Source organism: Rhinatrema bivittatum, chromosome 8 (assembly GCF_901001135.1).
Source record: "Rhinatrema bivittatum chromosome 8, aRhiBiv1.1, whole genome shotgun sequence".
NCBI lineage: Eukaryota > Metazoa > Chordata > Amphibia > Gymnophiona > Rhinatrematidae > Rhinatrema > Rhinatrema bivittatum.
In genome coordinates, this window is record NC_042622.1 from 3,472,598 (window position 1) to 3,499,121 (window position 26,524).

The window sequence follows — 26,524 nt, forward strand, 5'->3', positions numbered from 1 at the left end:
TATGCACGGGTAGGGGAGGGAGCACTGGGGTCAGTAGGTATGGCACGGGTGGGGAGGGCAGCACTGGGGTCAGTAGGTATGCATGGGTGGGGAGGGAGCACTGGGGTCAGTAGGTATGCATGGGTGGGGAGGGAGCACTGGGGTCAGTAGGTATGCACGGGTAGGGGAGGGAGCACTGGGGTCAGTAGGTATGGCACGGGTGGGGAGGGCAGCACTGGGGTCAGTAGGTATGCATGGGTGGGGAGGGAGCACTGGGTCAGTAGGTATGGCACGGGTGGGGAGGGCAGCACTGGGGTCAGTAGGTATGGCACGGGTGGGGAGGGCAGCACTGGGGTCAGTAGGTATGCACGGGTGGGGAGGGAGCACTGGGTCAGTAGGTATGCACGGGTGGGGAGGGAGCACTGGGGTCAGTAGGTATGCACGGGTGGGGAGGGAGCACTGGGTCAGTAGGTATGCACGGGTGGGGAGGGAGCACTGGGTCAGTAGGTATGGCACGGGTGGGGAGGGAGCACTGGGGTCAGTAGGTATGCATGGGTGGGGAGGGAGCACTGGGGTCAGTAGGTATGGCACGGGTAGGGGAGGCAGCACTGGGTCAGTAGGTATGCACGGGTAGGGGAGGGAGCACTGGGTCAGTAGGTATGGACGGGTAGGGGAGGCAGCACTGGGTCAGTAGGTATGCACGGGTAGGGGAGGGAGCACTGGGTCAGTAGGTATGCACGGGTAGGGGAGGGAGCACTGGGTCAGTAGGTATGCACGGGTGGGGAGGGAGCACTGGGTCAGTAGGTATGCACGGGTAGGGGAGGGAGCACTGGGTCAGTAGGTATGCACGGGTGGGGAGGGAGCACTGGGGTCAGTAGGTATGCACGGGTGAGGAGGGCAGCACTGGGTCAGTAGGTATGCACGGGTAGGGGAGGGAGCACTGGGTCAGTAGGTATGCACGGGTAGGGGAGGGAGCACTGGGGTCAGTAGGTATGCACGGGTGGGGAGGGAGCACTGGGGTCAGTAGGTATGCACGGGTGAGGAGGGCAGCACTGGGGTCAGTAGGTATGCACGGGTGGGGAGGGAGCACTGGGTCAGTAGGTATGCACGGGTAGGGGAGGGAGCACTGGGGTCAGTAGGTATGCACGGGTGGGGAGGGAGCACTGGGTCAGTAGGTATGCACGGGTAGGGGAGGGAGCACTGGGGTCAGTAGGTATGCACGGGTGGGGAGGGAGCACTGGGTCAGTAGGTATGCACGGGTAGGGGAGGGAGCACTGGGGTCAGTAGGTATGCACGGGTGGGGAGGGAGCACTGGGTCAGTAGGTATGCACGGGTAGGGGAGGGAGCACTGGGTCAGTAGGTATGCACGGGTGGGCAGGGCAGCACTGGTCAGTGAGGTGATGGCATTGAGGTTTGATGCATGGTAGGAGGTGCCTGTGCTCTGCTCTGTGTGTTTATGCCGCTCTTCCCCTGCTTAGGATGGTTGGAAGGCCTGGTCCCAGTTGCACTAAAGTGTATGTGGAGGTTGCTCCTTGCCGGGATATGAGACCTTTTCGCTCTTTAGAGTTGTTGAGAGATTTCGGGGGGGGGGGGGGGGGGGGGGGGGGGGTGTGAGTTTGGCAGGGGTTGGTAAGCAGCTTTCACATAACAAATGTTTGTGCTTTGCGTGTGTTCCTCCAGTTATAGCTCTGATATGGCTCAACCTTGCTACCTCAAACTTTCTGTTGCCTTGGGGGTGGTGAGTAATATTTGGGGGTGGGGCGACAGAGCTGGCACTTTTTCCCTAAAGAAATGCACCGGGGACAACACCAAGGCTAACTGGAACATCCTGCTTTCCGCGTGCTCCCTAACGGGCTGAGAGACCTGGCTCAGGAGAGGAGTTGGATGCAGATGATGTCAGCTGAGTTTCTGAGCAGGACGGGAATTTCTGGGATCTGCTGAATGTTGTCTGCTCTGCTAATGCCACTGCTTTTCATCATAGCTGCTGAGCTGGCGAAAGCCATCGAGGAAGGGGACAAGGAGGTGGCCATTCGCTGTGCTCTGCAGCTGGCTGAGCAGCAGATACCGCTGGTCATCCATGTCAAACAGGCAGCGTATGACGTGCCAGCTCTCGGGTAAGGGCCCTGCCGCGGGCTTTACTCTGAAACAAAGCTTAAAACCAGACCTGGCTCATCCTGACCTGTAGCTCCTGCGCTGTGCATATAACAAAGCCTTTCCGAGATGAGTTTAAATTAAATTAAAACACAGCATTCATATAAACCTGATGCAGTTTTAAACCTCAGTGAATAAGAACGTCAGAAGTGCCAGGCTGGATCAGAGCAAGGTCCATTAAGCCCAGGGGTCTGTCTCCCTGTCACGAGTACCCAGCAGATCCCAAAAACTAGATCTAATTCCTCTTACTCACTGCCAGGGACAGCGCTGGCTTTCTCCAGGCTTCCTGACTAATAATGCACTACGGACTTTTCCTCCAGGAACTTGTCCAAACCGCCTTTAAACCCCGCTATGCTCGTCACCTTCACCACGTCCTCTGGCAACAGATCCCCCAGCTTGAGAGTGTGCTGATTTGAATCTGCTGGTTGTTAATTTCATGGCACGTCCCCTTGGTTTAGTATTATGTGAAAGATTAAATAAATAACCATCCCACTCCTCTCGTGATTTTATGACCTTTATCCTGTCCCCTCTTGCTGTCCCTTTTCTCAGCTTTAGAGCCCTCGCCTGCATAGCCTACATAACATAAGAACATAAGATTGCCTTCTTGGGTTGGACCAAGGGTCCCTCCAGCCCATTCCCTGTACGTACCCGGATCAGAACAGCCTGCTGGGCTTTGCCTCCCTTCCAGCAGATGGAGACAAACTTGAAGAGCAGCCCCTCTTAACCTGGTGTGCCAGCTGCATCTCTTCAGTATCTCTCTGTCTCCAGCATGTGGAGGTGGTGCAAAACCTGCAGTCTTGACCGGTTCTTTGGTGTTAAAAGACCATCTCTATTAAAAAAATATATAATAATACCGGATCAAGCAGGACAAACTGGTGCAACTTCCCAGGGGGGTAGGCAGGTCCTAGTGGGGCCATCCCTCCCTGGTAGTAGATTTCAAGGAGCTGGGGTTGGTGACCCCGGGGGGCTCCAGGACGGTAAGGAGCCAGGGGTGACTACCAGTAGTCCAGTCCCTCCCCCTTATTCCCGGCCCGATCAAAGAGCAGCCTGTCAGCCTTCCTTGCTTAGCGGCTGCTGCTGCTTTGGTGAGTGGAAAAAAAAAATTCAAAGTATTTTGAATCGCCGGGTTGCAAACGGGCAGGTTTTTCTTTCTGTAGCGGCGTTTGTTCTTGGGTGCGCTCTGGCTGCAGCTGAGTCTTTCTCCTCTGTCCCGTCGCCGCTTCCCCGTGCTTCCTCATGCCGCGCCTGGCACGATGTGTTGCCTGTGGGGAGTCCGCTTTGCAGCTCTCCTGTGTGGGGCTGTGTATTAGGTGCCTCTCGGGGGGGGGGGGGGAGGTACCTTGGATCGGGGACTGGGGTCGGTGGCTAAGTCCCACGATGCGGCGAAAAGATCTGCCACTCAGGAAGGTCAGGCCGACCCGTTCCCGCTGAGTGCGGGAATGGCGGCCATCTTGAATTCCTTTGCAGATGCATGGGCCAAGGCATCGGGGGGGAATCTCCTGCCCGATCTGTCTCCGGTTCCTGGCAGTCCTGAGGACCTTATGGAGCCATCCCAGGACTTTTCTGATGGTGAGCCCGATCCCCTGGTGGGGAAAGGGGGTGGTCTTAATGCCTTCTCTTTGGATTTTGTGCTTTTTTTTTTTTTGAAATTTACGATTTTTATTATCAATCGGATTTTGTGCTTTTAATGCACAAAGCTTTCATGGCCACCCAGGCTCAGCAGAGTGAGGCTTCACAGCAGGAAAGACCTGAGGGGCCGGCCCCCCAAGAAGATCCCCAGACGCCTAGAATCCCAGGGATCCCTTCAAGTAAAGAAGCTAAGGGGTTCCTCGCTTCTAGATGGGACCAAAATCCCGGATGCTGCAGGCGCTGGTGCTTCAGACGTTCTCACAGTGCCTCCACCCCTGCCTGGGACAGATCCAGATGAAGACCTGGGGAAGGCGTCTCCTCTGGAGGGTGATAACCTGAAGGTTGTTCGCCTGTTCCACAGGGAGGAATTAGACCCCCTCATTCCGTGGGTCTTGTCAGAGCTCAGAGTATTTGTATTTATTAGAATTTATTAATCGCTTAACACAAAATAGGCCTAAGCGATTTACAGTAAAAGCACAGGCATAAAATTAAAAATTGGTGACAAAACATACACAAAAAAGACATAAAAATAAGGACCAACCAATAACAGCACAGAATAAACATGGGCCTAGTATAATAGAGGGTTCTTCAGAAGGAGTGAAGCTCCCCCAGGAAGTCTTGCCCTAGGATTCGGTGGACCCGGTCCTGGCGGGGTTATCAGGGAGTGGGGTGAGCCAGAGGCAGGCCTGCGAGTGGGACGGGCTATGGACAAATTTTATCCTATGCCCGAAGCATTTGAAGTTTCCCAAAGTTGACGCCTCAGTGTTGGCAGTGACGAAGAGAAACCACAATCCTGGTAGCAGGAGCGGCCAGGACCTCCAGGATAGGGAACTGGAGGTTCTTTTGAAGCGGATATTTGAAGTTTCGGCACTGGGTACCCGAGAAGCCGTTTGCAGTAGCTTCATGTTCCGGGCGGGCCTCCACAGGGTACAACGGTTATTGACTTCCCGAGACCTTCCACCTCAGGAATCGGCACAAGTGGAGCGCTTGGAGGCAGCAGTTGCGTATGGAGACAATGCCTTATACGATCTTCTGTGTACTTCCACCAGGAAGGATCCTGTGGCTACGCAACTGGTCGGCTGATGTCTCTTCCAAAGCCCAGTTGGGTGCTTTATCTTTCAAGGGGAAGTTTCTCTTTAGTGAAGACTTGGAGCAGCTGATTAAGTTGGGGGGGGGGGGGGTGCGGAGAACAAGGCTCACAAGCTCCCAGAGGATAAGCCTAAGCCTTCAAGAGGTTTCCTTCCGGCCCGTTCTCATTTTTGGGGTCAACAGAGATTCCGACAAAGCAGGGCGCTGGCTTCAGGTCAGAGACAGCCCACTGGCAGGCTGCAAGCTTGGTCTCATTCCTTTCAGGGCCGTAGACCCTCTCACGACAGGGGTCACTTCTGCGTCGCTTGGAGCCAAGTCCACTCAAAGAGATGCAGTCAGCCCATTCCTCGGTTCCTCTTGTGGGGGGACAGCTGTCCAATTTTTACGAGGAATGGGTCAAAATAACCTCCGATCAGTGGGTTCTAAACATCATAGAACATGGATATGCGTTAGAATTTGCTCGGCTTCTCCGAGACCTTTTTATAGTCTCCCCTTGTGGCTCTCACATGAAAGAACAGATCGTTCGACAGACCCTCGACCGGTTGAGCTGTCTGGGGGCCATAGTTCCCGTCCCCCAGGTGGAGAGGATGAGGGGGTGCTACTCCATCTATTTCATGGTCCCGAAGAAGGAGAGGCCCTTCGGGACGATCCTGGACTTGAAAAAGGTGAACAGGGCACTCAAAGTTCCACATTTCCGGATGGAGACCCTGCGCTTGGTCATTGCAGCAGTCCGCAGCAGCAAGTTCTTGGCTTCCCTTGGTCACGATTTGAAGCTCCAGGGAGGAAGATTCAGAACCAATGTCAGGAAGTATTTCTTCACGGAGAGGGTGGTGGATGCCTGGAATGCCCTTCCGGAGGATGTGGTGAAGACCAGAACTGTGAAGGACTTCAAAGGGGCGTGGGATAAACACTGTGGATCCATAAAGTCAAGAGGCCGCCAATGAAGAGTGGGTGACTCGCCAGAATGATGGCTACTGCCTGGAGACAATACCCTTATTCAATAAACGTACACATGCTTACTGTGACTCCAACATCGTTCTAGCTTCAACAGCAAGAGGAAATGTGGAATAAAGGATTTGCACTCACAAAGAGGGGAGTAGCTGGCTTGTTACGGCGGTTACTACCCCAAACCAAATAAGCCTGATACTTCAATTTCAATGCATATACAGCATAGTTCTCTGCTTCAACGGCAGGGGAGAAGAAAAACTGATACTACACACATCTAGCAGAGCTCTCTGCTTCAACGGCAGGGGAGAAGAAAAAAGGGTTCGCACTCACAAAGCGGGGAGTAGCTGGCTTGTTACGGCGGTTACTACCCCAAACCAAATGTGCCTGATACTTCACTTTCGATGCATATCCAGCATGGCTCTCTGCTTCAACAGCATGGGAGAAGAAAAAACTGATACTTCAAGCATATCCAGCATAGCTCCCTGCTTCAACGGCAGGGGAGAAGAAAAACAACCAATAAGGGCTGTATAACATAGTCTGGGTAAAACAAATAAGCATGGGTGTAGCTTGCTTATTGCGGCGGTTACTACCCCTACTACCCCTAACTAATCAAGCTAGATATTTCACTTGGATGCAGCTCCATCGCTGCTCTCTACATTAATGGTGTGGGAGGAAGGGAAATAGAACCAAGAGCTAAGAGAAACAGATAAGTATGACAGAAAAAATGTGTGAAGCTTGCTGGGCAGACTGGATGGGCCGTTTGGTCGTCTTCTGCCGTCTTTTCTATGTTTCTATGTTTCCCTGGATTTAACGGAAGCGTATTTGCACATAGCTATCCACAGGGATCACCAGAAATTTTTTTGGTTCATGATCCTCGGCATGCATTTCCAGTTCCGTGCCCTGCCATTCGGTCTGACTACAGCGCCTCACACATTCACCAAAGTAATGGTGGTTGTGGCAGCAGCTCTCAGGAGGGAGGGGGGTACTGGTTCACCCGTATCTGGACAACTGGCTCATCCGAGCGAAGCCAAGAGTCCTCTGCAAGACAGCAGTCATCAAAGTTGTAAGTCATCTGGAATCCCTCTGGTCGTCAATCAGGCCAAGAGCAACCTTCTCCCATCTCAGATGCTGGACTTCTTGGGAGCCCAGTTTGACACCTGTGTGGGAAAAGTGTTCCTCCAGTCGGACCGGATTGCCAAATTGATGCAGCAGGTCCGTTGTCTCTTGTCACTTCCACTTCCCAAGGTCTGGGACTACTTGCAGGCCCTCTGTTCCATGGTGTCCACCCTGGAGTTGGTCCCATGGGCGTTTGCTCAAATGAGACCATTACAGAGATCCCATTGGGATCCGAAGTCTGAAGAGTTTCAGGTCCCCTTACCACTCACAGAGTCCGTCAGGTCCAGTCTTGGCTGGTGGCTTGTTCTGGAGCACTTGAGTTGTGGAGTGCACCTCGAAGTTCCTCAGTGGGTGGTAGTAACCACGGATGCCAGTCTCTGCGGTTGGGGAGTGGTCTGTCAGTCCTGTTCAGTCCAGGGCCAATGGTCGGAGGAGGAGGCGAGCTGGTCCATCAATTGCCTGGAGACCAGAGCAGTTCGTTTGGCGCTGCAGCACTTCCTACCACTGGTACACAACCGAGCAGTCAGAGTCCTGTCCGACAGTGCGACGACGGTGGCCTACATCAACCATCAGGGTGGCAACAAGAGTCGGGCAGTAGCCGCCGAAGTGCAGCAACTCATGGCCTGGGTGGAGCAGCGTCTTGCCCTTCTGGCTGCATCGCACATTGCTGGAACCTACAACGTGCAAGCGGATTTCCTGAGTCGGCATCCTGAGTCGGCATCGATCCCGGTGAGTGGGAACTTTCTGACAAAGCGATGGACCTCGTCTCTCGCAGGTGGGGGCGCCCCATCTGGACTTGATGGCTTCTCAAAGAAATGCCAGAGCTCCTCATTTTTTTTTCAGTTGCAGAAGGGAACATAGAGCTAAGGGAGTCGATGCGCTGGTACTTCCATGGCCGACCAAGGTGCTTCTCTTTGCCTTCCTTCCATGGCCTCTGATCAGCAAGATTCTCCAACACATAGAGGTCTACCCAAGGAAAGTAATTCTGGTGGCCCCAATGGCAGTGGTTCGGAGACCTGGTCAATCTCGTGGTGGACGGTCCCCTGAGACTCTGCCATCTTCCAAATTTGCTCTGTCAAGGCCCTATATTTTTTGACCAAGCAAATCGCTTTTGTCTAGCGACCTGGCTTTTGAAAGGTGGCAATTGAGGAAGAAAGGTTATCCAGAGGACATGATTACTACTCTTCTGCAAGCACGGAAGACCTCTACCTCGTTGACTTACATCAGAGAGTATGGAGAGTCTTCGAATCGTGGTGTTGCGAGCAGGGCGTTCTCCTCCGTCAGTCCTCGGTGGCGCACATTCTGGCGATCTTACAGAGAGGCTTAGCCAAAGGGTTGTCCTTCAATTCCCTTCAGGTCCAAGTTGCGGCCTTGGGGTGTCTCATAGGCAAGGTTCATGGTAGGACTCTGGTGTCACATCCGAATGTGGTGCGTTTTCTCCGGTGGGGGGGGGGGGAAAGCATTTGAATCCTCCCGTCCATCCAGTTTGTCCGTCCTGGAGCCTTAATTTGGTGCTTAGGGTCTTGTGTGAAGCCCCTTTTGAACCCATTAAGCAGGCCACTTTAAAGGACCTCACATTGAAGACAGTGTTTTTGGTGGCAATCTGCTCGGCTCGGAGGGTGTCTGATATCAAAGCCCTTTCTTGTAGGGACCCTTTTTTTTGGATTTCTGATTCTGGGATCTCTCTTAGGACGGTTCCATCCTTTTTACCAAAGGTGGTCTCAGCCTTCCACTTAAGTCAATCGGTAGAGCTTCTGGTCTTTTTGCATATCACTCCAGATGAACCTCCTGAGAGGGAGCTGAATGGCTTGGATATCAGAAGGGTTCTGTTGCACTATTTGGAGGCCACAAATTATTTCCAGGTTTCAGATCTTCTGTTCGTTTTGTGGAGCAGCGCTAAGAAGGGTCACAAGGCGACCATTGCCCAATGGTTGAAGAGGCTATTTCGTCTGCTTACATTTGTCGCAGCTGGCCTATTCCGGATGGGTTCAAAGCGCACTCGATACGATCTCAAGTGGCTTCGTGGGCTGAATGCCAGTTGGTCTCGCCGCAAGAAATCTGCAGAGCGGCAACCTGGAAGACTCTACACACTTTTGCTCGACACCACCGTTTGGACGTCCAGGCTCCGGATGTCAGCAACTTTGGGAGCAGTGTCATTCGAGCGGGACTCTCAACGTCTCACCCTACGTAGGGAAGCTTTGGTACATCCCAGCAGTCTGGACTGATCCGGGTATGTACAGGGAAAGGAAAATTGGTTCTTACCTGCTAATTTTCATTCCTGTAGTACCATGGATCAGTCCAGACGCCCTCCCTTTAAAGGGGTTTTCACTCAAGTTTTCTTGAGAGCCCGCTTTGATAATCGTTTTTGCTGAAGAAAGCTACAGGTTTCTTCTTATTCTGGGTTTGGCATTTTTTTTTCGACAGCTCCTGTTCAGTTTAAAAGTTCTCAGTTTTGTCCTTTTCTTGATCTATTAAAGTTCTTGTTTTCTGCTTTGATAATGTTCATACTGAAGAGATGCAGGTGGCACACCAGGTTAAGAGGGGGAGCTCTTCAAGTTTTTCTCTGTCTCCATCTGCTGGAAGGGAGGCAAAACCCAGCAGTCTGGACTGATCCTTGGTACTGCAGGTAAGAACCAATTTTCCTATATCCTTTTGCAACAGTGGCAGGTCCCAAAGGATAGATTGATTCTAAGCTGCTTATCCCAGGGATAAGCAATGGATTTCCCTAACTCCACCTTAATAATGGTTAATGGACATTTCCTCCAGGAAGTTGTCCAAACCTTTTTTTTTAAACCATCATAGGAGAGATGTTCTACCCCTTTATCATTTGTTGCTCTCGTGCTTGGTGCACTGCGTGCTGACAAGGAAAGGAGCTGCCCCATGGCTGTATTAATGGCCACACAGAAAGTGGCAGGAATTTGCTTCAGTACGAACGAGGAAAAGTTTACATCTCATTACTGAACCATTTCTGTCGCACTGCAGCAGCCACCCACATATTACAGCTCAGAGTATCCATATCAGCGATACCCTAATTGAACTACACTGGCTACCCATTGAACAAAGAATACAATACAAGACCCTATGCACCCTACATAAATTAATACACGAGGAAAAGGCAGAATGGCTGAACACGGTCCTTCGCGTACACATCCCCAATAGAAACCTGAGATCAGAAAGCAAAGCACTGCTAACTATTCCCTCAGTAAAAACAGCCAGACTAACTCAAGTAAGGGGTAGGGCCCTATCCCTGGCAGGACCTATAATAGGGAACACCATGCCTTTAGAAATCAGAACACAAAGAGACATCAAAACCTTCAGAAAAAGTTTAATAACCTGGCTATTTAAGCAAGCAAATCACAAAGGGAATGAAGAGTAGAATCCAGGGAAATGTAGAATGCGGTCAGCAGAACTCGCACACGCGCGCGCACACACGCGCACGCACACACACACACAAACAAGCACACGCGTGCACACACACACACAAACAAGCGCGCACACACACACAAACAAGCGCGTGCGCGCACACACAAACAAGCACGCGCTTGCATACACACACACAAACAAGCACACGCGCGCGTGCACACACGCGCACACACACAAGCGCGCACACACACAAGCACACGCGCACACACACACACAAACAAGCACGCGCGCGCGCACGCACACAAACAAGCACGCGCGCGCGCACACACACAAACAAGCACACACACACACAAGCGCGCGCACACACACACACACAAACAAGCACACGCGCACGTGCTGACAAGGAAAGGAGCTGCCCCATGGCTGTATTAATGGCCACACAGAAAGTGGCAGGAATTTGCTTCAGTACAAGCGCGCGCACACACACACACACACACACACAAGCACACGCGCGCACACACACACAAGCGCGCGCACACACACACACCAGCTTACTCGAATTGTGTGTATTTTATTTTTATTTTATTTCAACAACAAAGGATTAGATTTAAGTATTAATTTATCTTATAGCTGATATAGATAGAAGTAGACATGACTTATCACACCCACCAATTAATATTTAATATGAAACTATGTTACAGTATTTGATGGCACCTGGTTAGTTGATATAATTTAACACTTAAGCAACATGAAGTTGTGTGCCTTATTGTGACCCGTTGTGACGGCATCTGCTTAGCGACGGTATAGAAAAGATTTTAAATAAATAAAATAAATACCCAGTCCTGCCACTGGCGTCTCTTTGTCTGTCCTTTCCTGCAAGCTGTGTAAGTGTCTCTGATCTTTCTTGCTGTAGATTGCGTGTGAGCGTGGAGGATGCACAGATGCACGCAGTACCCATCACATTGAAGGTGCATCCTGACATGACCGTGGCATCACTGAAGGACATGGTATGCACAGGAACAGTGTTACAAAGGTTAAATTGGAAGGATTATAGCCCCCTGATTAGAGGATACAGCGATATATGAGTGGGGTAACAACAGCAAAGAAGACCAGTTTTACTGACACTGCTGTTTAACCCAGTGTGTGCCACCTGCAGTCCCTCAGAAAGTCTCTGTCTCCAGCAGATGATAGAAGGGAAAAAACCTGCAGTCTAGAATGTAAAAATTTAGAACAGAAGAGGAGTCAGGTGATTCCAGTTGTTCTCCCAGGGTTTTGCGGGGTTTCAGCTTGGACCATCCCTCCTGGTTGAGGCAGCTGAGCAGGGCATTGGAGACTCTTTTTATGCAGGCTTGCAGTAAAGGACTCTGAAAACTGGTGGTCCAGTTCCCTCGTCGTCCTGGCTGACTCTGCAATGCAGCACTGACCTCTGCAGCGCTTCTGGCTGGAAACTATTCTGCCCCTTCACTTGTTTGATTAAAGTTTATTTAAAAAAAAAACCCCAAAAGACTGCAAGGGAGCTGTGCTTCAGGGAGTGCAGACGTGAAGGGTCAGAGTGGCTGCTTCTGGAACAGAGTTGGGCAATCTCCACCAAGCGAGTGAGTCTGTGATCCTACCGCTGGGGAGGCCGTGCAGGATGCAGGCAAGCGGCACGTGCGGCAGGCTTTATGGCGTAGCCTAAGAGGACTAGCAAGAGCTGCCATTTGTGTGGGGAGATGTGTGCAAACCTTTCCATGGTGGGGCCGTGCAGAAGATATTCCTCCGGGGATGTTTCAAACTCAAAACAATTCAAAACATCTCTAAAAACATATTTCTTTCAAATCACATTTAAAGACTCACCCTCTAAATAATCAAACAATTATTCATATGGCAACTATTTCTTTTATGTAGAATTATTATTTATAACTATTGATTATTTTTTCCTTAATTTTTATTTTATATTCTTATATATTTTTGTAACTTTTAATATTGCTTTTTATTTATTATTTTATATTTATATTTCTATGTTTTTTTTCCAATTATATTGTACACTGTTTTGACTAAACTCTGTTTGTAAAGGCGGTATATAAACATTTTTAAATAAATAAAATAAATGAGGGCACCTTAGGAGAGAGTAGTGCAGCTCTGGCAGGGAGTTGTTCAGCGCAGTCGGCGGGAACATGTCAGGAGACCGTGTGGGTTAGCATTTACTGTGGCAGAAGAAGCTCTGGCCCAGGCAGAGGATTCTCCTCCTCACTGTCCCAGGCTGTTCAGGGAGATTCTGAAGATGTGGGAGCAGATATGGGGGACCCGCAGGACAGGGAGTCAGATCACTCGCAGGATTTTTCAACAGAGTTTGTATTGCTCCTGCATAAAACCTTGCTTGCCAGAAAGGCCGCCAAGCGATAGGGGTCACAACCTATCACTAGATCATGTAAAAGCCGAAAAGTGGACTCTATACAGGGATCCACGAGAGTCCGGAGGGGCCTAGGACTAGCGGGGCAGCAGGAGAGTTCCAGAGAGATCTTGGAAGACTGACGCAAGGAGCAATGCGACAGATGCCTGGTCAGAATTTCAGCTAGATGCTCTTCTCTTTAAGGGCAGTCTGTTGTTCAGAGAGGACCTGGAGCAACTGGTAAAGCACTTGGGAAAGTCTAAAGGGATAAAGTTACCTGAGGATAAACCAAAAGGTGGCAAGAGGGTTGTTTTTTTTTTTATCCATTCCCGCTTTCGGGATATCAAAGGTATTGCCAGAACAGAAGACCTTCAGGTGCGCAGAGGCAAACTCGGGCAAGGTGCGGTCTTTTCGGGGACAATCCCAGCCAGGGAACCCGGGGGTGGGGGAAAGGAAACAAATCCTCATAATAAGATAAGGCCGGTCCACTCTTCTCCTCCAGCGATTGGGGGACAATTGGCCCTGTTCTACGAAGAGTGGACCAAAATCACTATGGACAACTGGGTTCTTAAAGTGATAAGACTTGGTTACATGGTAGATTTTATTCAATCGCTCCGAGAGGCTTATGTCATTTCTCCTTGCATGTTCCCTTGCCAAACGGGTGGCAATTCATGACACGGTGGATTGTTGGCTATACCTGAAGGCCCATTGTACCGGTCCTCAAGAAAGAGCAGAAAAGAGGGAGATATTCCATTTACTTCATGGTACCAAAAAAGGAGGGGACCTTCTGACCAATTTTGGATGTAAAAAAGGTCAATGCAGTCCTCAGGATGCCTCGGTTTCAGATGGAAACTCCTCTATAGTCATGATAGCAGTATGAAAAGGAGAATTCTTGACATCCTTGGATCTCACTGAAGCATATCTGCACAGACCTATTTGGCTGGAGCACCAGAAATTACTAAGATTTTGGTTCTAGGAGAGCATTTTCAGTTTTGGGCCTTTCCATTTGGGCTCATCACGGCATCACATACATTCACCAAGGGTAATTATGGTGACGGCTGCAGCTCTTTGAAAGGAAGGTATTCTGGTTCATCCATACCTGGGCAACTGGCTTATGGGGGTGAAGTTGGAAGCCTTATGTCAGCAGGTGATACAGTGGGCTGGGTAGTCGACCTGGCAAAGAGCAACCTTGTTCCCTCCCAATTCTTGGACTATCTGGGAGCATGTTTTGATATCAAGATTGACAAGGTGTTTCTTTCAGCGGACAGGATAAAGAAGCTGCAGATCCAAATTCACTGCTTTTTGTGACTCTCGATCCCCAAAGTTTGGGATTATTAAGTCCTGGGGTCATTGGCGTCTGCACGGGATCTAGTTCCTTGGGTGTTGGCACATATGAGGCCTCTTCAGAGGGTGCTCCTCTCCCTCTGGAATAATTTATCGTAGGAGTTTCAGATTCAGTTACTTCTCGAAGAGAGTCCAGGGACAGTCATTAATCGTAGCTTTCTTATCCCAATTTGGAATGAGGAGTGGAGTTAGAAATCCCAGACTGGGTAATTGTGACTACCAGTGCCAGTCTGGAGGGTTGGGGAGCAGTTTGCCAGGGACGGGCAACTCAGGGCTGATGGTCGACCGAAGAAGCATATTGGTTTATCAGTTGCTTGGAGTAGAGTATGATTCGTTTAACAGCGTTCGTTTTGACAGCAGTTGCTAGCTCGAGCAGTGTATGTCTTGTCAGACAACGCGCCGATGGTGGCTTACGTTATCCGTCAAGGTGGAACAAGGAATCAGATGATGGCAGAGGAGGCGCAGGAGTTGTTTGTCTGGGTAGAGCAGCCTCCCACATAGCCAGGGTGGACAACATTCAGGCAGACTTTCTCAGTCGCCAGAGGCTAGACCATGGGGAATGCGAATTGACAGAGGAGGCTATGGGTCTCAGTCAGACCAGGTGGGGCGTTCTTCACATGGATTTGATGGCATCACAGCAGAATGCCAAGGCATCCTGTTTTTTTAGTTGCAAAAGAGATTACAGGACGGAAAGAGTGGTTGCTATCATTCTGCTTTGGCCACCGGGTATGTTTTTGTATGTGCTCTCTCCTTGGCACCTAGTGGGGAGAGTGATATGACGAATAGAGAGGCATCAGGGCAGAGTGATTCTCTTGGCTCCAGAGTGGCCACGTTCCCCTTGATTCGCAGATCTAATACATTTGGCAGTGGATGGTCCGCTAAGGTTCAGATACCTTCAGAGATTGCTTCGGCAAAGTTATTTTTGGGATCAGGAGTATCACTTTTGTCTTGCAGCCTAGCTTTTGAAAGGCATTGGTTAAGAAGTAAGGGTTAGTCCAAGGATGTCATTACCACATTGTCACAAGCTAGGCGATCTTCCTCTTCTTTGGCGTTTGTGAGCATGTGGAAGGTGTTTGAAGCATGGTGCTTGAGCAGGGCATACAACCTACTCTGGCTTTGGTGACACACATTCTGATGTTTTTGCAAAAGGGTCTGATCAAGGTTTTGGCATTTAACTCCATTTGATCTCTACCATTCCTAGCAATTACTGTAACAAGAGCCTGATTTGGAGAATATGGAAATCTTCCCAGCTGAATAAGTTCCTCAAACGTCTCGCAAAGGCAAAAGCAGCTTTCCAGAAAACAGCTTAAAGAATTCTGCTGGGTAACCATCGGGCCCAGGAGTTTTAAGTAGTTTAGCTTGTTGAATTCCCAACACAATTTCTTGTATTTGAAAGGGCATGTTGAGTGCAGCTAGTTGAGCTGCAGATATTTTTGGAAGATTGTTCTGTGCTAAATATTTCTGTACCCATATTGGTTGAGGAACATTGGCCTTGTATAGAGATTGATAATGTTTTAAAAATTTCTCCATTCTCTTTGTTGCATTAATAATAGTTCCCTGTCTCGATTTCATAGCTGGGATATATTTCTTCCCACCCCAGCTTTTTGTCATATTAATCAATAATTTGCCTGGTTGATTACTGTAATGGTAAAATTTGGCCTTATAATACAGTAAAGTTTTCCAGACTCTCTGATGCAACAAGGTGTTCAGAGTAGTTTTTATAGCCATCAATTTTTCCCTATTTCTTCCCGTGGGATATTTCTCAAGATTGTTTTGCCCCTCTTAATTGAGTTTCAAGGTTTCTAATTTCTGGTAGTACTGCTCTGTTCTTTGCTACCATATAAGAAATAAGTTCCCTTCTTAAAACAGCTTTTGCTGTTTCTCAGTACAAAATGAGAGTTGTTCTGTGAGCTGCGTTCACCTGTAAATAGTCGCCCCATTTTGTTCGTAAATATTTCTGAAAACCTTTGTCTCTACACAGGTATCTGGGAAACGTCCATAATAAAGTTGTTGTTCTATTTAGAGATCTTCATGTCTAACCACACTGTAATTTCTAAAAGACCTATCTACGATTTTAATATATTAGAAAACTCATGATCACTTACCAATATGTAGTCAATGTGGGATCCCGTACCATGTGCTTTAGAAATATGGGTATATTTAATATCTACTACTACTTAACATTTCTTTAGTGCTACATGACGTACGCAGCACAGTATAAACACACAAAAAGACAGTCCCTGCTCAATAGAACTTTCAATCTAATAAGACAAACATACAGGACCAGAGACTTGGGTTATTTCATAAATCAAACAATGGTTAAAAAGAAAAGAAAGTTAGTTAAGACAGAAAGCAGGCAGTCAGGCATAAGATTTAAAAGCGGTTTCAAAAAGGTGAGTCTTCCGATGGATGCAAGATTCTCCAGACATCTAGTAAACCCAAACTTGTACATAAATAAGAAACCCCATTCCGTCCCACCACTTTAGAGGCCCTCATTGTCCTAACTGGCAAAATAGTCCACCACTTGCAGCAAAGGGCTCAAGAGACTCGTCCAGCACGAAGGAATGTCTTGTTGGCTCCTTGAATCCAACATCCGCTCTCTCCCCCAGCTGCCACACCTTCTTCCTAGGTGCCTTATCTGGATTTTGCTTAATAATGTACTCTAGAGCTGGTTTATTTTGATTTGTTGGGGGCATCATTCTGCCACCTCTGTCCTCTAGTTTAAACATATGATGACATCTGATCTGAATTTCGCATTTAGAATCCTTCTCCCTGCCATCTTTACCGAATAGCATTTTAATGTTCCATAAATGGCCCCACCTCTAATACATCAAAATCCTTCTTTACACAAATTCTTGAGCTGTGTATTTAAGTTGTAGATAGGACTTACGTGTTCATGGAAAAGGAAAGCAAAGGCTGACGCTTCTGAAAAGGCAGTGGCCCTTGCCATGTGCCCAATCTGTTTCCCCAGAGTCTGCAAATCTCTCTCTGCCACTTGGATGCTATTTCCAGTGAGGTCATTTGTCCTCAGATGGATGATAACATCAGTTTTATAGTCCTTACTTTTTTTTCTTTAATTGCATTAACTATTTGGTTTGCATTTTTGCTGGCTGAAGATCCTTGAAGGCATTTCATAGAACCAAAGTAATGGCGGCAGAAAAAGACCAAATGGTCCATCCAGGCTGCCCAGCGAGTTTCTTATGGTAGCAGCTGCCGCTCCGTGCAGGTTACCCCCATGTTTCTGTTTAGTAACTTGTGCTCTTTGCTGGCTACTCCCAAGCTTTATAAGGCTTGTGTGTCCCTCAAAATGAGTCCCCAAGTTAGTTCCTCTAATGATAGTTTCCTAGCTGAAGGAGCTTTCTCTTAGAATTTCTGATATTAATTTGAGGTTTGCGTGTGCACTGGGTGTCTTTCCTTTCAAATACCACTTCAGATTCCATTTCTGGAGCATCTTCATTTTCCATAGAAACATGACAGCAGGAAAAAAAAAACCAGACCAATACAGATCCCTGAGGCACTCCACTGTCCACTCCCTTCCACTGAGAAAATTGTCCATTTAATCCTACTCTCTGTTTCCTGCCTTTTAGCCAGTTTGTAATCCATGAAAGGACATCGCTACCTATCCCATGACTTTTTACTTTTCCTAGAAGCCTCTCATGAGGAACTTTGTCAAACGCCTTCTGAAAATCCAAGTATACTATATCTACCGGTTCACCTTTATCCACATGTTTATTAACTCCTTCAAAAAAGTGAAGCAGATTTGTGAGGCAAGACTTGCCTTGGGTAAAGTTGATGGCACAGCTGTGTCTTGATGGACACTATTCACCCGACCGTGTGATCATATCTAGGAGTGCTTGGTTTAATGGCGGCAACCCTGAAAGTGGTGCATCCTCAACATTCCCTGCTGTCTCTGTGGAGTCCATCAACAATCTACTCGCCAGCCTCAACCTGGTTTTAAACACTAATAAAACCGAAATCCTTATCATAGCACTCGAAAATTGTGTCCCGCCCACCTCGCCAACCTCCAGCAAACCTCCAGACACCTCCGGATACACCACCTCACCTCAAGTCAGAGACCTGGGTGTACTTCTAGACAACAGACTCAACCTCAACAAATTCGTAAATAACACCACAAAAGAATGTTTCTTTAAATTACAAGTTTTAAAGAAACTAAAGCCACTTCTACTCTACAGAGACTTCCGCACGGTACTCTAAGCCATCATACTCCCGAAACTGGACTACTGTAATTCACTCCTTCTGGGCCTTCCCGCCTGCACCACCAAACCTCTCCAGATGGTCCTGAATGCCACGGCAAGAATTCTAACAAACGCCAAAAAAAAGGATCATATCACCCCTATCCTCCAGCATCTCCATTGGCTTCCTATTAAATACAGGATTCAGTTCAAAACCAGCATGATGATACATAAGGCCCTACATAGCATCTCTCCTCTCAACTTAACCTTCCATCTCCAGCTACACACTTCCAAAAAACCGACTAGAAGGGCATACCAGAACAGACTGATCACCCAACCTGCAAAATCCTCCCTGAGGAAACGTGCACTATCCACAGCGGGCCCGTCACTCTGGAACTCGCTACTTGAACCTTGCCATACTACTTTTAAAAAGAAACTTAAGACTTGGCTCTTCATACAAGCATTCCCAGAGAGCTAAGTGTAGGAAGAATGACAATCTCAAATCAGACACTGTCCCCCTCTGCCCCCCACCCCCGGCATACAAGTTCCTGAAGAATTTCATTTTCTGAAATTTAACTTATCACATATATTCTGTTCACTGGAGGTGCACAAATGCCCTCTTTGCGCCTTCATGCTGTTGTTCTGTTGTTCTGTTTACAGCAATAATGTAATTACTAATTGTTTTAATATTTTGTTTTTAATTTGTTTTCCAATGGTTTTTAATTGTTCTATATGTTCTATGTAAACCGCCATCCAGGCGATAGTTAGTAATTTCCTTGTAAACCGGAGTGATATGTATATTATACAGGAACTTCCGGTATAGAAAAACCAAAAATAAATAAATAAATAAAATAAGATTATTTGATTCGGCTCCACCTGCCAATGGAAGTCTACTTCCAACTGCAGTGGTGGCTACAAATGGATCATCTAATAAGGGAATTTCCCTAACTTTATTGGACTGGCTAGTAAGAACATAAGAAATTGCCATACAGGGTCAGACCAAGGTCCATCAAGCCCAGCAACATGTTTCTGACAATGGCCAATCCAGGATACAAGAACCTGGCAATTACCCAAACACTAAGTAGATCCCTTGCTACCGCTGCCAGCACTAGCAGTGGCTATTCCTCAAGTCAACCCGATCAATAGCAATCAATGGACCTCTCTTCCAAGAACCTATCCAAACCTTTTTTAAACACAGCTACACTAACGGCATTAACCACATCCTCTGGCAACAAATTCCAGAGCTTAGTTGTGCATTGAGTGAAAAATAATTTTCTCCGATTAGTTTTAAATGTGCTACTTGCTAACTTCATGGAGTGTCCGTAGTCCTTCTATTATCTGAAAGAATAAATAACCGATTCACATCTACTCGTTCTAGACCTCTCATGACCTTAAACACCTCTATCATATCCCCCCTCAGTCGTCTCTTCTCCAAGCTGAACAGCCCTAACCTCTTTAGTCTTTCCTCATAGGGGAGTTGTTCCATTCCCTTTATCATTTTGGTAGCCCTTCTCTGTACCTTCTCCATCGCAATTATATCTTTTTTTGAGATGCGGCGACCAGAATTGTACACAGTATCAAGGTGCGGTCTCACCATGGAGTGATACAGAGGCATTATGACATTTTCCGTTTTATTCACCATTCCCTTTCTAATAATTCCCAACATTCTGTTTGCTTTTTTGACTGCCGCAGCACACTGAGCCGACGATTTCAATGTGTTATCCACTATGACACCTAGATCTCTTTCTTGGGTAGTAGCACCTAATATGGAACCTAACATTGTATAACTATAGCATGGGTTATTTTTCCCTATATGCATCACCTTGCACTTATCCACATTAAATTTCATCTGCCATTTGGATGCCCAATTTTCCAGTCTCACAAGGTCCTCCTGCAATGTAACACAGTCTGCTTGTGATTTAACTACACAAGTGGACACACACACACAGGCTCCCTTCATTCCACATGCGCTCTTCCTCTCTCACACTCATGCACACAGGTTCCCTCACTCCCACATGCACACTCTCTCTCACACTCATACATGGTCTGTTACTCTCACATGCATGCACTCTCTCACATACAGGCTCCCTTACTACCGTGTGCATATTCAGTCACACACCCAGGCTTCCTCACTCATACATGTGCGCTCTCTGTCTCACTCTCACACACACAGGCTCCCTCATAAATGCGTGCTCAGCTGCTCACTCGCACACATATATACAGGCGCTCTCGTGCACTTTATTTTTGTCACACACACAGATGCACATAGGCTCTCACTCCCACATGTGCTCTTTCACTCATGCACACACAGGCTCTGAAACTCTCATATGCGTTCCCTCTCACAGAGGCTCCCTCACACCAACATGCGCACTCTCTCTGTTTCTCATGCAAATATGCACGCTCTGTCTCTCTCACACTCACACAGGCTCCCTCACTCCCACATGTGCGCTCTCTCTCTCACCCACACATACATAGGCTCCCTCACTCCCACATGCGCTTCCTCTCTCTGACACACAAATACACATACAGGCTCTCACTCACATGAATTCTCTCTCACACACACTTATAGAGGCTCCCTCACTCCCACATTCACACACACACATTCTCATACACACACACAGGATCCCTCACTACCACATGCGTGCCCATTCTCGCTCCCTCTCACACAACGCATGCTCCCTCTCACAAGTATGCTCTCTTTCACACAAACAGGCTCCCTCTCTCCCATATGCATACTTTCACACACTCACAGATGTATACGGAGGCTTTCCCACTTGCTTGCCCGCCTCTCTCTCACAGACATGCACACACATTTCCACATGCACACTGTCTGTCTGATACATACACAGGCTCCCTCACTTCCACATATGCGTGCCTTCACACACAGAGTTCCTCACTTCCACCCACACACACTCGCTCTCTCTCTTTCACACACAGACACATCCTGTCTCTTTTGCACTCGCTCTCTCTCAGTCTCTCACATGCACACACACACAGTCACCTTGGAGCTGGTATTATGCAACCAATGAGCCCCTAAGACGCCAGCTTTCTCACCAGTAGCAATTCACAATGTTGCAGTAATATACCATCTTATGGGAAATAGGGATGAATGTATTCCAAGCCTCACTTTAGGGTATACAAACAAGGTAACCTGTTAAATCCTTGCCGAAAACTGTAGAATAGAGTAGGAGTTAGGATGTACACTGCCTGACAGTTCTTGGATTGCAAGGGAAAGGACGTCTTGTTAAATAAGCAAAAAAGTCTCAGTACAAAATAAGAAATCTCAATAGGCAGTAAGATCCCCATTATGGAAGTGCCCATACTGTCTAGGGTCCTGCTTTGATAAATGGGAGTGATATTGAGGATAAAGCAGTGAGGTCCACTTCAATGCACAGAAAGAAAGGTTAATCCTTTTTATTGGACTAACAATACATTTCTTGACTAACTTTAGCGAGTTAAAACTCCCTTCCTCAGCTCAAAATAGAATAAACAAAAGAGGACATTATCAGAAATACCAGGGAATCAGAAAAGGCCTTCTAATGATAGCGGGAGGAAAGTTTGGTGGATGATCAGAAGGTGGCAGGCAGTATAATGAGATAAGGAACTTTGAATCCTTCTGATCATGTTAACATAAGACTTTGCAAGTTAAAATGAACCAACACTTCTAAACTGACAAAAAAGGACTCAAAGCTCAGTGTTTCTTATCTCATTAGAGAGTCTGTCACTTCTGAGCACTTATCAAACGCCCCTCACACTTCCTCCTCACCCTATCATGGCATATCATGCCTTTTATGGTTCACTTTTATTGCGGTAATATCATCGTTTGTTTGTTCTTATCTGAGGAGACCTGAGGAAGGGAGTATTAGTTCTCAAAATGCTAGTCAACAAATGTTATTAGGTTAGTTCAATTAAAAGGTCTCACATCTTATATATTTTTAGTTTTTTTTGTTTTAAACAACGTTTCTGTGATAGTGGAGGTCTTGGTATAGGAGTAGGTTCTATCTCTGATGTTAGTGGTGTTGGCGTAGGATTGGGGTCTCTGGGATGCAGAATATCAGGTGCACCATCCTGAATGAATTGATTGCAGTCACTGTAATCTCTGTTGGTTCATTAGAGGCCTTAAACCCTTGAATACTTCTGCTCTGGTTGTCAGTCAGTGCCATGGTGTCTCTTTCCTCCTTCTCTCTGCAGGTCTTTAAAGACTACGGCTTCCATCCCAGCCTGCAGCAGTGGGTGATTGGGCAGAGGCTGTGCAAGGACAGAGAGACCTTGCATTATCATGGCATCCAACAGGATAATGACACTGCGTTTCTTTACATAAAATCTGCCAAGCGGACCACCCAGAGCCGGCACACCTTGCAGAAGGAGAGGAGGCAACGCCTTCTGGAGGGTAAGCTGCAGAGCTTGAGTATAAAATGGAGGATGAGAGTGTGGGAAGGTGGATACCCTCATTTGCATGTTGATAGTAATGGTTTATGATGATTGTGGCTTGTAGTTGTAGGGGTGTTGGGATACATTCTGGTTGTGGCCTCTTGGCAGCTCTGATGTTGTCCTGGGAGAAAATGTCAGGAAATAGTTTTAGCTTCTACTAAGTGTTTGAGCTGGCTCAGTGGCAGCTTGGCAGCATATCGCTCGGGAAGGTCATATAATCCAAATAAATTCCTCAGTTCGATTGCCAGATTAGGCCTCTTGCACCCTGAGTTGTCTGGAATGGGGATAAGAACACATGAACATAAGAACATGCCATGCTGGGTCAGACCAAGGGTCCATCAAGCCCAGCATCCTGTTTCCAACAGTGGCCAATCCAGGCCATAAGAACCTGGCAAGTACCCAAAAACTAAGTCTATTCCATGTAACCATTGCTAATGGCAGTGGCTATTCTCTAAGTGAACTTAATAGCAGGTAATGGACTTCTCCTCCAAGAACTTATCCAATCCTGGTGACAAATTCCAGAGTTTAATTATGCTTTGAGTGAAAAAGTATTTTCTCTGATTTGTTTTAAATGTGCTACTTCCTAACTTTGTGCAGTGCCCCCTAGTCCTTCTACTTTCTGAAATAGTAAATAACTGATTCACATCTACCCGTTCTAGTCCTCTCATGATTTTAAACACCTCTATCATATCCCCCCTCAGCCGTCTCTTCTCCAAGCTGAAAAGTCCTAATCTATTTGACCTTTCCTCATAGGGGAGCTGTTCTATCCCCTTTATAATTTTGGTCGCACTTCTCTGCACCTTCTCCACTGCAACTATATCTTTTTTTTTTTCTTTTGAGATGCGGCGACCAGAATTGTACACAGTATTCAAGGTGCGGTCTCACCATGGAGCGATACAGAGGCATTATGACATTTTCCGTTCTATTAACCATTCCCTTCCTAAAAATCTTAACATTGTTTGCTTTTTTTGATCACCACAGCACACTTAGCTGATGATTTTAATGTAATATTAACTATGTTTCCCAGATCTTTTTCTTGGATGGTAACTCCTAATATGGAACCCAACATTGTGTAATTATAGCAAGGGTTATTTTTCCCTATATGCATCACCTTGCACTAGTCCACATTTAATTTCATCTGCCATTTGGATGCCATTTGGATGCCATTTGGACAGACAGGAACTCTCTGGTAAAATCCTGCTTTCTCTGTAGATACGGACAGACAGGAACTCTCTGGGAAAATCCTGCTTTCTCTGTAGATACGGACAGACAGGAACTCTCTGGGAAAATCCTGCTTTCTCTGTAGATACGGACAGACAGGAACTCTCTGGGAAAATCCTGCTTTCTCTGTAGATACGGACAGACAGGAACTCTCTGGGAAAATCCTGCTTTCTCTGTAGATGTGGACAAACGAACTCTCTGGGAAAATCCTGCTTTCTCTGTAGATGTGGACAAACGAACTCTCTGGGAAAATCCTGTTTTCTCTGTAGATACAGAGAGAGACAAACTCTCTGGGAAAATCCTGCTTTCTCTGTAGATACAGAGAGAGACAAACTCTCTGGGAAAATCCTGCTTTCTCTGTAGATACAGAGAGACACAAACTCTCTGGGAAAATCCTGCTTTCTCTAGATATGGACTGACACAAACTCTCTGGGAAAATCCTTTCTCTGTAGATACAGAGAGAGACAAACTCTGGGAAGATCCGTCTTTCTCTGTTTATATGGAAAGACACGAATGCTGGGAAACTCTGCTTTCTCTGTAGATGTGGACAAACAAACTCTGGGAAAATCCTTCTTTCTCTTTTGATGTAGATAGAGACAAACTCTGGCAAAATCCTGCTTTCTCTGTAGATACGGACAGACACAAACTCTCTAGGAAAATCCTGCTTTCTCTGTAGATGAGGACAGACACAAACTCTCTGGGAAAATCCTGCTTTCTCTGTAGATACAGAGAGACACAAACTCTCTGGGAAAATCCTGCTTTCTCTAGATATGGACTGACACAAACTCTCTGGGAAAATCCTTTCTCTGTAGATACAGAGAGAGACAAACTCTGGGAAGATCCGTCTTTCTCTGTTTATATGGAAAGACACGAATGCTGGGAAAACTCTGCTTTCTCTGTAGATGTGGACAAACAAACTCTGGCAAAATCCTGCTTTCTCTGTAGATGAGGACAGACACAAACTCTCTAGGAAAATCCTGCTTTCTCTGTAGATGAGGACAGACACAAACTCTCTAGGAAAATCCTGCTTTCTCTGTAGATGAGGACAGACACAAACTCTCTAGGAAAATCCTGCTTTCTCTGTAGATACGGACAGACACAAACTCTCTAGGAAAATCCTGCTTTCTCTGTAGATGAGGACAGACACAAACTCTCTGGGAAAATCCTGCTTTCTCTGTAGATACGGACAGACACAAACTCTCTAGGAAAATCCTGCTTTCTCTGTAGATGAGGACAGACACAAACTCTCTAGGAAAATCCTGCTTTCTCTGTAGATGAGGACAGACACAAACTCTCTAGGAAAATCCTGCTTTCTCTGTAGATACGGACAGACACAAACTCTCTAGGAAAATCCTGCTTTCTCTGTAGATACGGACAGACACAAACTCTCTAGGAAAATCCTGCTTTCTCTGTAGATACGGACAGACACAAACTCTCTAGGAAAATCCTGCTTTCTCTGTAGATACGGACAGACACAAACTCTCTAGGAAAATCCTGCTTTCTCTGTAGATACGGACAGACACAAACTCTCTAGGAAAATCCTGCTTTCTCTGTAGATGAGGACAGACACAAACTCTCTAGGAAAATCCTGCTTTCTCTGTAGATGAGGACAGACACAAACTCTCTGGGAAAATCCTGCTTTCTCTGTAGATGAGGACAGACACAAACTCTCTGGGAAAATCCTGCTTTCTCTGTAGATGAGGACAGACACAAACTCTCTGGGAAAATCCTGCTTTCTCTGTAGATATAGAGAGACACAAACTCTCTGGGAAAATCCTGCTTTCTCTGTAGATGAGGACAGACACAAACTCTCTAGGAAAATCCTTCTTTCTTTTTAGATATGGAGAGAGACAAACTCTCTGAGAAAATCCTTCTCTCTCTGTTGATATGGACAGACTGGAAGTCTCTGACAAAATCCTGCTTTCTCTGTAGACTTGGGCTTGCAAATGATCCTCTTGGAGCCCCGAGGAACACGACAGCCATTAAATCAGTCACCACAGGAGCAAGAAAGAGATTACGATGAGACAGCAGCCCCTCCTGCACCCCCAGATATCCCACAGGTAAGGGAACCGCACACAGCCAGATCTTCCTCCAGTACCCCCAGATATCCCTCAGGTAAGGGAACCGCACACAGCCAGATCTTCCTCCTGTACCCCCAGATATCCCACAGGTAAGGGAACCGCACACAGCCAGATCTTCCTCCTGTACCCCCAGATATCCCACAGGTAAGGGAACCGCACACAGCCAGATCTTCCTCCTGTACCCCCAGATATCCCACAGGTAAGGGAACCGCACACAGCCAGATCTTCCTCCTGTACCCCCAGATATCCCACAGGTAAGGGAACCGCACACAGCCAGATCTTCCTCCTGTACCCCCAGATATCCCACAGGTAAGGGAACCGCACACAGCCAGATCTTCCTCCTGTAACCCCAGATATCCCACAGGTAAGGGAACCGCACACAGCCAGATCTTCCTCCTGCACCCCCAGATATCCCACAGGTAAGGGAACCGCACACAGCCAGATCTTCCTCCTGCACCCCCAGATATCCCACAGGTAAGGGAACCGCACACAGCCAGATCTTCCTCCTGTACCCCCAGATATCCCACAGGTAAGGGAACCGCACACAGCCAGATCTTCCTCCTGTACCCCCAGATATCCCACAGGTAAGGGAACCGCACACAGCCAGA

The 26,524-nt window shown here is 47.3% G+C and overlaps 1 protein-coding gene across 1 annotated transcript in view; it reads left to right on the plus strand.

Moving 5' to 3' along the window:
* The window catches only part of LOC115096714 (ranBP-type and C3HC4-type zinc finger-containing protein 1-like), a 42,877-nt gene that overhangs the window by 8,721 nt on the left and 7,632 nt on the right, over window positions 1-26,524 (plus strand). The window contains exons 3-6 of the mRNA XM_029611730.1: window positions 1,961-2,093; window positions 11,189-11,282; window positions 22,375-22,573; window positions 25,768-25,895. Coding sequence (XP_029467590.1) covers window positions 1,961-2,093; window positions 11,189-11,282; window positions 22,375-22,573; window positions 25,768-25,895 — 554 coding nt within the window. The remainder of the gene's footprint in view (window positions 1-1,960; window positions 2,094-11,188; window positions 11,283-22,374; window positions 22,574-25,767; window positions 25,896-26,524) is intronic.